This window comes from Hemiscyllium ocellatum, chromosome 28, assembly GCF_020745735.1.
Source record: "Hemiscyllium ocellatum isolate sHemOce1 chromosome 28, sHemOce1.pat.X.cur, whole genome shotgun sequence".
NCBI lineage: Eukaryota > Metazoa > Chordata > Chondrichthyes > Orectolobiformes > Hemiscylliidae > Hemiscyllium > Hemiscyllium ocellatum.
The window spans coordinates 15,773,040-15,787,190 of NC_083428.1; the positions used below are offsets into that span (position 1 = coordinate 15,773,040).

The following is a 14,151-nucleotide window of genomic DNA, read 5'->3' on the forward strand; positions in this document are numbered from 1 at the left end:
GAACAGTTTGCTATTGCACTTGTAATGAACTCAGTGGCTTTATATATTGTTCTTTTAACATCAATTTATGTACTTTTATATAAGGGAGAGATAAAAAGTGAGACATTTCATAAATGCTAATTTGACTCCCCTACTTAGCCAGCCAGAAATTTTAGGCCAATATTTAAAAATAGAGAATTTCTGAGTAAACATGCATAATGGTTTGATTTATTTTCACACTCTAGAACGATGTGAAAAAATATGCAAATATTATACCTGACTTAATCTCTATTAACATCCAACTGACTGTCTAATCAAGATTTATCTGAATTATTCTGTTCATTATTGGGTTCACAGCAATATTTATACTTTATCATTATCACACTTTCCCTTATGAGAATACTTTCTTCCTATAATTTTGTAAATTTGCCTGAAAAATCAGTGCAGACATACCTGTACTAATATGCATATTTGGTAAATTTCAAAGTCCAAGTAAATAAACAAGATCAATTAATGATATCTTTTTGTTTCATACTTAATCTAAAGAATGATACAGAAAATTTAATTCGACACAAAATTAAATTGAGAAATTTAATTTATTGGAGATGCATATTAGATATTGTTTTAATTAAATTAAATTAACCACATCACTCATAGTAAATCAGACAATTTGGTGTTTTATAACAATGGGTAAACAGGGTGTTTTATTGTCATGGATGGCATGCATCAAAGTGACCAACAAGCCAAATTGTATTTTTTTTTAAATTAACATGATTTTACTGGTGGTTTGGGAATTAAATTCCATAGCCTCAAACTATATGGTGAAAAGTACAAATGGTGTTGTTTATCTTTAATCTGCCTCCCTGTCATTTTAAAAATGACAAAGAAACAAAATTACATGCAAGATGCATTAACTGGAATAGAGACCAGATATTCTAAGGTACCAGGAAAAGAATGAGAGTTTCATGTGAAGGTTGTCCTGCACTTTGATATTTGTGGGAAAGTTTTTAAATTTTGTAAACATTCGGGGACAGTCTTTAGTTTTCAAATGTAATCTGAAGTGTCTTTTTCTTCTTATCTTACAAACACATATGCCCAGATTTCATAGCAGTGAACAATTGGCATTTTCCACTATTTACATTTACTTGCTTTGTCAATGGGCTTGCAGTAAGTAGGCAGTCAAAACAATCTGGTATCTTCACCTAGCTTCTGATTTTGGATCTGTGTGCAAGCAATGGCATCTCTCCTCAGCCAGCCAGGTTGAATTAGTACAGAGGCATTCCTCTTAGAAATTGTACCAAGTGCAAGAATTATTTGATTTAATGCTAAATCATGCATAGGAAGTTAATAAGAATGAGAAAGAAAGGTGAGATTAAGATAGAGGTAAAACAGTCATTACAAAAAAGATTTTGAAACACTATATTTCCAACGAGTTATAAAAGCACATTCTCAGAGAGATTGTGTAGCAGTAATTTAGACATATTACTTCACTAAAATTTCACTTACACTTGAACAAACGACTGTTAACATTTTCTGTTGTATTTCGTGAATATCCAATAAGTCCATCAAATTCAAACCCTATTGCATATTAAGTTTATGAGCATGATGCTTTTAAAATAAAGACTTTGGGCATCTCACATAGTAGCTTCCTGATTTGTGTTTAGCTACATCTATGCAGACACCAAAACCTGCAGTCCCTTTTATTATTTAATAACAGACAGCCCTGATACCTTATGGTCATTTCTATTGTAAACTCCATGCTATTACTGTCTCTTTCATAATAAATACTAAATATATTTCAATTGATTATTCCTTGAAGTCTGTCTTTTCTCATTTCTTCAAATAATTTTGACAAACACTTTGCAGACACTGCTAGAATCTAAAGTAAATATTCCAGCAGTTCAGATACTTAAAGCAATGATGCAACTGGAATATTACGCACAATGCATGCAGATTCTTCAGACTACAAAATCTGAGATCACCCATCAATGTCATTATTCTGGAAATAATATTCAATTCTCTCTGGGGTTTCTTGGGAGTTTGAACCTGTCAAGATGAACTTCAATTAAGGTATTTAAAAAAAATAGAAGACAGCACGATGTACTAACCGCATGTTTGTTTAATTTGTTAGGCTAAAGTTCTTACTTTGAAGATTAGCATCTTCAGTTAGAAAGACACAAATGTAAATTGACTTTTTTCACAAAGCCCAGCAAACCATTTGTAGGAAACTCCAATACCATCTAGTGGCCATAGCTTTTAATTAGATTGCGAATGCAACCATTTATCCAGACACAGGTACAGTAGTTAAAAATCTGGCTGGTTGGATGAATCTCAATAAATCTTTCCTTATCCATGCAGGTGGACGAATAAAGTAGTCGTAATTACTTAAATACATCACTGCATGCAATATGGATTACTAGTCCTTTCTTTTGATATATTTCTTTCCAATAAAAAAATGTTGGCTTAAATATTTGCTATTTGCATTTTAGCAATTGGGTTTAGTTATTCAGAAGTGCATGTCTTCTAACCTTTTTAGATTTCTGGGGGAGAGGCTCAGAGACAAGAAAGTTGTAAAGAAATGCTAAACAGTCCTGAGTAACAGAACAAGATAGAAAGTGATGTGCTTTAAATAGAGACTGCTGATCTACAAATTTGCACATTATTTGGTATTCATTATCATTGGAACTCACAATTAATAAACGATGACTGTTTTTGATGCTGAACCATGTATTAAACACTCATATTAAGGACAAAATATGGAAACAGTCAACTTAGCTAATTTCTAAGTTTATGTTAAAAGTCTCCTTCATGTAAGCAAGTAATCCAATGTAAATTTACTGCACCTATTCTTCTAGCTGTCCAGCTTCTTTTCTTGTTTGGGACACTAAAAATCAATACTTTGAGCATTAGTTGGACCTCCAGCATTGATTCCTACAATGCAAATCAGAATTGAGAACTGGTGCAATTCAATTTTCTAGCTTTTCCATGTAACATCATGCAAAATAAAAAAACAGATGCCTCAAAAATTATATATCAGAAAGTGTGCCGCAGATTAAGCATTATGCTTGATTGAGTTATGAGGATTTTCAAAATTACAAAAAAAATCAAACAGATAAAAGTCGTCCTACATTTTCCCATGAAATCATCAAAATGATAATTATTAGATTAGATTAGCTACAGTGTGGATACAGGCCCTTCGTCCCAACCAGTCCACACCGACCCTCCGAAGAGTAACCTACTCAGACCCACCTCACACTATGGGCAATCTAGCATGGCCAAATCACCTGACCTGCACATCTTTGGACTGTGGGAGGAAACCGGAACACCCCAAGGAAAGCCCTGCAGACATGGGGAGAATGTGCAAATTCCCCACAGACAGTCACCCAAGGCTGGAATCGAACCTGGGACCCTGGTGCTGTGAGGCAGCAGTGCTAACCACTGAGCCACCATGCCACCCACTAGTCACATGTCTGCATACAATCACTCCCTGCATTCCTATTTATACAGAATAAAATGTTTTTGTTGAGGTTATTTAACATCTGATACAAATTTTGAAAATTTAATCATGATCATCAATAGACCACATGCCGAATTATCTATAAAAAGATCAGAACTTTCTTCTGTGGATTTCCGTTGTATGTTTCACAAGGTCATTAGGTTGCTCTTGTTATTGTGTCATACATAATTAATAATACTTATATCTTATAAACAATGCCTTATTTGTGGAGATAGCAGACATGTCATTCCATGTGAAGACTCGCTCTAGATTTAAAACAGCCACAATTTCCAACTTAGTGTTGAATAATTCCTGAAGACTTATAATTGAATTTTAAATAAAAATCATCACCTTAATTTTTAAACAAGTGGTATACTTCCAAGTGACCACTATTGTAAAGGAAACTTCATATTCCTAACAGACCATTTACAATCAGAGATAGCACACTCACCATTTAAATACTGCTATCAATCAATTAAATAAAATATGATTGCCCTTTCAGTAACTCTGTACAAATCAAATTAGATTTAAAACAAAACATTTGAACTCATTATATGTTATCTGTCACTAACTGAATGGAAAAATGAAATTGGATAACTCTGACATCAACATAAACCCTCCAGTGAAAGGAGATAGTTCTGATCATAGTGCTTCTGTTCTAACATCAGATGTTAAATTTATTTTGAAGCATAAAATTAGACCACATACTTAATTGCATATAACTGGAAGAAAATTATTGAACACAGAAAAGCATGTTGTATTATTTTCTATACTGCTCATTTGAAACACAACTTCCAACAACTAACATTACAAACAGAAAAAAGTAAAAAACCTTGAAATTACTAGAAAGCTGAAAATAAATTAGAAAAAGAGACAAAAATGCAGCAGAAAGTTAAAGAGAAATCTCATTCTCTAAAATATTAAACAACATGCAATAGAATTTTTACTGTCCACCAGTCAATTCCAAATATTCAGAAAACCATGCTTTTCTTTACAAGAAAAGTACTTCAGTTTTCTACGCGAAGTCTATTGATCAGAGTAATGTATTCTTACTTCAGTACTGAGAGACTTGCTATTAATATTTTTACATGGTTGAAGATATTAAACAATGCATTAAGGTTGTGCAGTGAACAACACAACACACATCAACCCAAAAAAAGGAAAAATAGCATGTTAAGCGAGCATGTGCCAAAAAGTTGCCAGCAGAGTGTCGGCTGCCCAAAATATTACAAATTGAAAAGAAATTTCCACTTTCTATTGACCGAATCCTCTCTCAGCAGAATATCAAAATTAATTTATTTGTTCACAACAATGGTGCGCACTCTCAAGACCACACGATAAATTTTAACATATAATCTGATGGTGAAATTGGATTTCTGGATTGGCCAACCACAGATTATAGAAAGCATTCAATTTCGATGAATGGAAGCAAAGTTTTGCATTTTTGACAGTGTGGGGCTGATCTTCAATGCCAGTTTAGTATCTAGGCAGAATGATGGAAATCTGCCACACATGCTGAAGGCTATTATTATTTCAAATTTTGGAGACCCCCAGTGACTGGGCAATTGTGGGAGCGAGCATGAACAAAAAGAGAGCTTTGCTTGAGCAGATAAAGGTGGCTCACTTAGGTAACAGTGCCACCACTATGCTATGTTGATACTTTCCTGTGAATTCCTGAACATAATGACTCCATATAGTGAGTTACCATATGTAGTTCAGATCATAATGCTGGAATCTAAGGACCAGTGTTAGAAACAACTGAGCAACAGACACCTGTTGCAACCTGATATGTTTAATTAAACAATACATTTTACAGTTGCGTGCATATTTGGCATGTAACTCCATCATGCACCAATATTGTGATGTCACCTGCACGTACACAAATACAAATGTCAATACAGGTTCTGACGTGACTGACTGTTATCACAGGAGCATCCTTAGCGTTGGAATCACACAATCCAAAATGAAAAAGAAAAATCAAAGGAGGAAATTTCAGGAAACATGAAGCAAGTAACTTGCAACTCTGAGGATTCCTCTAAGTTCAGCAAATGTATGTTTTCCAATGAAACTCTAATATACCATCAATCTGGAAAAAGAGAAAACAACTTCCTAATCGATACTGAAGTTCATGTGGATCTAAATTCATGACAGAATATCACAGTTTCTACTGTCTTCCAATACCGCAGCCACTCAATGAATTTAGGTACAATTCATGTTTTAAATGTGAAATGTATGAAAGTGTTATCTCAATGAGTAACTATGTAAAAACAAGCTAAACAATATTTAATTCTTTATTATTAAGATGAATACAATGCTATCAAAAGTAATAACATATTTAAGGCATATCTTATTTCTTTTACTCTTCCTACAGTGTAACAAACAAGCAATCTTTCCAACAGTATTACAATCCTAGGACCTCTCTTCATCATGATTGTATCCACCGATACTGTTCTGAGATCAAATGGCACGAAGTATCACTTTGCTGATTATTGATAGCAAAAGCATTGTTCAGCACATGCTGCACCATTTAGCTTGACTTCAGAAACTAGATGTCATTCTTACACTTAACGACTCCATTGTTCTAAACACCAATATCGATATTCAAAGATTCCGACACTATACCTAGATATTTTGAGAAAACCTTATTTAAATATACCAACATTCATAATTTGGAAATAGACGGTGACCATTTTACCGTTATGAAGCAATTATTTCATTGCATGGTGGTTTGTTGGCCATTTTGTCGCCTCAATAACCAGAATTCCAATTTCTAAAGTTAGATTATAAGCAACATAAAAAGCATCTATTTTGAAACAACATGAATATTATTCACTGAATTCTGTGTATTCCAGTACTTCCATACAAGTTTTTGTTGGAAGAGCCAAAGACTTTTAAGAACTCTATAACAACTTTATAAGTTGACAGTGACTAGGTAAACTGAAGGCAGATCCTGTAGTTTGAACATATACACTAAATACTTTTCCATGAAGCATTATTCAGAATTAGCTCATGGCAATTTTTTTTCTCTTAGAAGATCATGAGCCCACAATGAAATGAAGGTAATACAATAGTAGTGTTGACAATCAAGATTCAAGGATAGTACTGTAATATTATACAAAATTTTAGTTTACAATAAGACAGCATTGGTCTTTCTGCATAAGTTTAGAAATGTCACAAAATCTCTCAGTAATCAAACAGAAGTGTCTTGGAAGCACTTACAGAACTTTTAATCTTTCAATGTTAGTGTAGATGCTATTGCATAAGTTGACCCATGAAGCTTTGAATAATCACTCCAAAACAGGACTTAACTTTTACATGGAAAATAAAAGTCAATTGCTGAGTGATCACCGTCATCTGCCACACTGAGTCTGTTCTGTGTTTACACCTTAATGGTAAATGTGGTGGCTCAGTGGTTAGCACTGCTGTTTCATAGCGCCAGATATTCAGGTTCAATTCCAGCCTCAGGTGACAGTGTGTAAGGAGTTTGCACATTCTCCCAGGGTCTGCGTAGGTTTCCTCCAGGTGCTCCGGTTTCCTCCCACAGCCCAAAGATGTGAAGGTTAAGTGGATTACCCACGGGAAATGCAGGGTTACAGAGATAGGGTAGGGAGTTGAGTGTGGGTGGAATGCTCTTTGAAGAGTCAGTGTGGCCCTGTTGGGTCAAATGGCCTGTTTCCACACTGTAGAAATTCTATTCTATTCTTAATCTCCCATGTGTTTTCACAATACAGCCCACAGCATTTGCTTGATCCTTACATAAAATTACAAAGGTAACCATAAGTAAAACATCGGTGTGATGAAGAATTTGAGGCTGATTATTAAGTTTGAGTAGGTGAAAGGTGGGGACAGTCAACTTATATGCCAAGTTGATGAAAACAATACAATCTTTTGGGGCCACAAAATGGTGTTGCCTGATATGCGCAGTCAACTTATACATGCCATTACCTACAGCATCAATTTAGGAAGCTGAAAGGAAATCAGCGTATGTACTGACAAATGCTGCTGTAGCCCTAACCTTCAATTAAATGCAAGTATTTCCTAAAAATTTTCACTGTTGTAAATATTAAAGCAGTATGAAGCCAGTTTATTTCATGTCTTCAACAACATAATCTTCTTCAGCCCAACTACACTCCCACATCTGGGTTTCACTAATTCTGGTATCTTCAGCATTTTTGCTATTGGTATTTGCCAAAGATCATAGTTGTGAAGCTCCCTCCTTTTCACCTATCAAATTCTCGTCTACTCTTCTTTAAAACCACCCATTAAAATCTAACTAATTCAGCTTTTGATCATCTTGCCTGATACCTTTTTATATGGTTTGGTGCCAAATTTTGTTGCATAACACATCTATCATGTTCTGTGGGAAATTTCATTACTGTAAAAATGCTATATAAATGAAATTTGTCGCTATATTCTTTTAAAGCAGGCCATGCTGTCGTTCAAATTAACTTTATACGCATGTACAGATAGAAAAAGTCTACGTTTTCTAAATATTTCAGAACGTACCTGGTGGACTGGGAAATAAGAGATGTATTTGCTTGGATCAGGTGATCTAATAGCATGTGCTATCTCTTTGCAACAAGCCAATGTTTGCCAAGGCTCATCTGCATTCATCCACCACTTCCTCCCCTGGGAAAAGCAAAAGCATCTTAGACACACAGACACATTATTTTATGTAAACATCATTAATCAAGGGCAAATGATGTGCACTCACTCTCCTTCCTTCATCTTTTGGGCACTCAGATGCTTTCAAACGTTCAAGACAAAAGCAGTTTCTACAACAAACTGTGTTCCACTGAAACATGGATTTTACTTTTCATTTAAAGTCACAAGCATTTCAGTATAATAATATGAATAAAAGTTTTCAAATGCCAGAAATATAAATGAGTGGCTTACATGCCGATTCAACCTGCATGAATGAGCTTTCCACATAATTGTAATTGAATGCTTTAGATCACTTGGCAGTTATTAACATAGTAGAATATCTTTTATACTTTCAGTAGCAGAGTTTTGTTAGAGAGTACATAAAGGACAGCAGTATTTTGAACAGGAACATTATTTCACAGAAATAAGTGAACATGCATATTTTTAATCTGTACTTAATAAATTAGTTGCATTCAATTACTCTTTCTTCCTTATTTCATCTACATGTTTGCTTTTATCATCTTTCAAATTCCTTTTCTTTCTCCAACTGGTGGAGGAGGTTTCGTGGCTGCTATTTGAATTATCTTACAGTGCCAAAGTTGAATAATGGTATCGCCCATTCATTCAACACACGTTTGGCTGATGCTGGGATTATAAAATAATTCATGTTATCGAAAGTTTGATCATCATGAATACTTTTCTCAAGCAGCAGTGAATAAAAGTAACAGCAAATCTAGGGATTCTATAAAACTTCTATTGGAATACAGCCAATATAAAAATAGCAATCCTTTTTAATTATTACATTGCTTCATATCCACAGAATATCAAGATGCATATTTCACTGTCAATTTTAGTAGCAATTTAAAGACAGAATGCAACAACACGAATAAAACAAGAAACTGCAGACGCTGGAAATCTGAAACAAAAACAAATTGCTGGAGAAACCCAGCAGGTCTGACAGAAATCAGAGTCAGTGTTTCAGGTCCAATGACTTTTCATCAGAACTCTGATCCTTCTGTTGAATGGTCACTGGACCAGAAACTTGGACTCTGCTTTCTCTTGAGAAAGACTGCCAGACTTGCTGAGTTTCATCAGCAACTTCTGTTTTTGGTACAAATACTTGAAAGTGTAGATACGAACATTTAATTGATAGACTGGTGCATTTGAAATAATATTCACTTACTGTTAAAGGGTTATCTGCCGAATCCAAAATGTCGTCCATTACTTTATCAGCATAATCAATTCTGTCTTTAAGGGAACACTTTTTCTTAAAGCCGGTTAAGTTAACAAGATGAACTTTCAACCAATTTAACCCATGTTCTCCCAAAGGTTTTCCTTCTGCAAATAATAAAACTGCACGAGTGACATCACTGCCCAGGTGGTTAAAATATGGGGGGCAGGGATACGTCCTTCCTCGAAAATCCATGTTGTGCGGAAACCAGAATATGTCATCTCTGACATGGTTGGCAATGGAAAGCTTGTAAAGGGCATCCATTCGAAGACTGTGCATTTCAGCTGCCCTTTTTCTGACCCAAGCTATCTTTTTTTTCAATACAGACTTTGCTGCTGGACTAATGTCAGCTTTTGGGTCATACTTGGGCATGTGTGGTGCTTCTGAAAGTGGAGGTGGAATCTCCAGCTTCTCGTTTCCTTTATCATTAAAAATAGAAATAATCAAATCAAGGATTGGTTTGTTAACCTTCCAAGCGCAGTTACCAAGCTGAGTTAAAGAATCTAGCACTGGATGCAAGTCACTACTCTTGCATTTCTCCAGGAGTAACTGATGCTGTAGAGCTCCTTCCACGCACCGCATTAATTTGGTAGGTGCCAGAATATAGGCTCCAAACCGAGGCGAAGTCCATGGGATGGGAGCACAGACCATTGGCATGACACAGGAGTCAAAGATTAATGTTGTCTCAGCAGCTTGCGAAAGGAGCTCAGTTAGAATAGGATGCGGTTTGATGAAACCAATCTGCAAAACAAGACATTACAACAAGTAGTTCATAATGAAAACAGTAAACCAGCTTGCTTCCCATCCCCCAAACCAAATTTAATGAGTTTGAGTGTATTTCCCAACACTGATTTGATTTCAGATTTCTACCATGCAAAATCTTTTAAAAAAGACACTCTATTGGACATATATATTGACAATCATTTATGTATTTGACTTCCATGCAAATTTCCCTCTCCTGAGCCAATTAATTTTAAACATCTTGACGATTCTTCTTTTACTTTCATTGCTGTGTGTTATACTGACATTTTATTGCACAATGACAACAAAGTGCCTTTTGTAAAGACATATGGACAGTGAGTTTTTTTTTAAACCTCCCACTCCAAACTGAGCAGTCAATTGAACACTGAAGGACATCAGCACACCCACAGGTGACAAATATTGATGGCAGAAATGGAGGAGGTGGATAAGGATCCTGCACCATCAACATTAAGATTCAGATTTTAATATTATCTGATTATCACTCTGGGTAGTTCAAATTCATGTCCTCTAATTTTATATTTACCACCATGAAACCACCAGAACAGAGTTTTAGATTCAATTAAAAGAAATCCTAAATATTCTGAATTATAAGCAAATTATGGAGATAATATGGAGTATAACTATTCATTAATCCACAACAGTTATCACTTCACATTATATGCTCAACTCATGAAAGATAACCTTCAAATGAATATGAACTGAGACCCTGTTCTAGAAACTAACATTGTTTAATAAATACAACAATTTGAAACATTCCTGCTCTGCATATAGATATTCATTTAATGCAACAGCAACCACCACCTGTGGGAAACCACAACACTGCTTATCTCTAATATCCCAAATATCTATGGTCAGTAAGGGATGACCATAAGAGTTTCATCATCAGCACAAACTGTATGATGGGAAAAGGGAGGAACTACATACAAAACAGAGTTGTACAATAATGTAAAATTTTGCACTGTCTTTGGGATTGAGGGTGACTTGCTTTCACTCAGGTTTTATTGGGATTTGCAGACTCTGCCACATGTAGGATGGGTTGAGTTTGAAGGTTTGGATAAATGGGTTGTTTTGAGGTTCACACTTTCCCTCCAATACCTTAACTTCAACTCTATAAATGCCCAAAGCTCCTTGAAATGTTTGGTGCCTTCCTGTATGAGCCTTCTCCATTTCTGGTTAGTCACAAGGCAAACTATGAATCGATGAGTATATTTCACTTCTTCAGGGATTCTTTAAGGTCATTAATACATTTCCACTGGGCTCCTTGGAGCATACTACTCTGAACAAATTTCAAGTAGAACAGTTGTTTTGGGATTCTGGTTGCAGGCAACTCATGACCCCATATAATTCAGACACTTGGACAAGCTACAGCAGGCACTTCAAACCTGAGAGAAGTATTATCAGCGACCCTTTGCAAGATCCTCCAAATTTGATAGTAATACAAACAGTCCATTAGCAGTGTCCTCTCAGAAAGTGAGGACTGCAGATGCTGGAGATCAGAGTCAAAAAGTGTGGCACTGGAAAAGCAAAGTGGGTCAGGCAACATCTGAGAAGCAGGAGAGTCGATGCTTGAAACGTTGATTTTCCTGCTCCTTGGATGCTGCCTGACCAGCTGTGCTTTTCCCGTGCTAACCTTTTGACTCACAAATCAAGCTGCCCGGCATCCAAGCACCAATCATTCAAAATTAGCTTAGCTGGACAGCACAATACGATTGCTTTCCACTATGACAGATACAAGATCACAAAAGGTTTCAACCATGGATTTCCACTTCCAACCAATGATAGGCCAAAAAGATATAAATATAGGCTGGGCATCTTGTCAACTGCAAATCACTATTCCTTCATCAATGATGATTTGGAGGTGCCAGTGTGGAACTGGGGTGTACAAAGTTAAAAGTCACACATCAGGCATGAGCTTTCAGAGTGCTGCTCCTTCAACAGTTGGTTGTAGAGTATAAGATCGTAAGACACAGAATTTATAGCAAACGTTTACAATGTGATGCAACTGAAATTATATATTAAAAAAGACCTGGACTGCTTGTTAAGTCTCTCATCTTTTAGAATGGACATGTTGGTTTCAGTTCTTTCGTATGTAATCCCAGAACATGTTTAAAGTTACATTCTCACGTGAACTTTAACAATAGGTGCCACGTTGGCCCAGATAATGTACTGAAGGTGTGAGGCTGTATGTGCTCCAATGTTCAGACTGATTCTAATCTCAAAAAGGGAATTGCAGAATCTTACATGGATCTATGCAGTTTTTGAGCAAAATAAAATGTAATTCTGCAAGTACAAATTCACCCCACAAACTTGTGTGTGCGTTTGTGTGCGTGCGCATGTGCACGGGGTGGAGAAATAGGGGTGTCTGTATGTGTGTGCATGTTTGAGCATATGAGAAAGAGCTTGAGTATGAGAGAGGGTCTGTGTGACAGCATGGAGTGTCTGTGTCTGTGCGTGTCCGTGTCTGTGTCGGTGTGTAGTGCAGTGGGGTCACCTGTAGTGTGACATGAAGTCAAGGTCCCAGTTGAGGCCATCCCCATGGGTACCCAACTTGGCTATCAGCCTCTGCTCGGCCACTCTGCATTGCTGCCTGTCCTGAGGTCCGCCTTGGCGGATGGTCACCCGAAGGTCTGACGATGTTCAAGGTTCCGAAGCTGAAGTGTTCTCCGACTGGGACGGAACACTCCTGTCTGTTGATTTTTGTGCGGTGCCCATTCATCCACTGCCATAGCCTCTGCTCAGTCTCGCCAGTTTACCATGCCTCAGGACATCCTTGCCTGGAGCATATGAGAGAGGCAACATTGGCCAAGTCTCATGAGTACCTGCCACATACATGGTGGGAGATTCCCCAACATGTAATAGTGGTATCTGTGTCAAGGTTGGATGGTGTTATCCTGAAAGCAAGGCGGTTTGCTGTGAACAATAATGGCTTTGAGGTTTGGTGGTTGTTTAAAGGTGAGAAGTGGAGGCTAGGAAAAGGTCTTGGCGAGATGCTCGTCGTCATTGATAATGGGCTGCAGGCTGTGAAGAATATGGCGTAGTTTTTTGGCTACTGGAAAGTACTGGACAACAAACGGTACCCTGTTGGTTGAAGCTCATGTCTGTTTCCTGAGGAGGTCATTACGGTTTTGCGCTGTGGCACATCGGAACTGGCAGTCGATAGGTTAAGCATTGTACCCCGTTCTTATGAGGGCACCCTTGAGTACTTCCAAGTGCCAGTCACATTCCTTCTCACCTGAACACATCCTGTGTATTCGTAGGGCTTGACGGTAGGGGGTGGTTGTTTTAATATGTTTTGGGTGGAAGCTGGAGAAGTGTAGCATTGTGAGGTTATCCATGGGTTTGTGGTAGAGTGAGGTGCTGAGATGCCCATTCTTGATGGAGATGCATGGGTGGAAGAATGAGTCGGATGCTAAAGAATAGTCCATGGTGAGTTTGATGGTGGGATGAAATTTGTTGACATCACTGTGTAGTTCTTTCAGTGACTCCTCTCCATGGGTCCAGAGGAAGAAAATGTCGTCAATATACCTGGTGTATAGTGTTGGTTGGAGGTCCTGCGAAGAGAAGAAGTCTTGTTTGAACCTGTGCATGAAAATATTGGTAGATTGGGGTGCAAACTTTGTCCCCATGGCTGTTCTGTGTGTCTGGATGAAGAACTGGTTGTTAAAGGTGAAAACGTTGTGGTCAAGATAAAGTGGATGAGGTGTTCGGAGATTGGCTGTTGATTTTGAGTACGGAGGCTGTTGCTGCGATGCCATCATTGTAGGGGATGCAGCATATGACTCGGTCAACATTGTCAATCTCATATGCTGCAGGCCAGGATGCCCTGAGGCATGGTACACAGGCGAGACCAAGCAGAGGCTATGGCAATGGATGATTGTTGTGCGGTGTCCGTTCAACAGATAGGAATGTTCCCTCCCGGTCAGAAAACACTTCAGCGGTCCGGGACATTTGACCTCGGACCTGTGAGTGACCATCCTCCAAGCAGGACTTTGGGACAGGCAACACCACAAAGTGGCTGAGCAGAGACTGATAGCCACGT

At 37.4% G+C, this 14,151-nt stretch overlaps 1 protein-coding gene across 2 annotated transcripts in view; it reads right to left on the reverse strand.

Moving 5' to 3' along the window:
• The window catches only part of polrmt (polymerase (RNA) mitochondrial (DNA directed)), a 111,279-nt gene that overhangs the window by 44,766 nt on the left and 52,362 nt on the right, over window positions 1–14,151 (reverse strand). For both annotated transcript variants that reach the window (XM_060846268.1, XM_060846267.1), the window contains exons 10-11: window positions 9,303–10,091; window positions 7,982–8,104 (exon numbers count right to left, since the gene is read on the reverse strand). In XM_060846268.1, coding sequence (XP_060702251.1) covers window positions 7,982–8,104; window positions 9,303–10,091 — 912 coding nt within the window. The remainder of the gene's footprint in view (window positions 1–7,981; window positions 8,105–9,302; window positions 10,092–14,151) is intronic.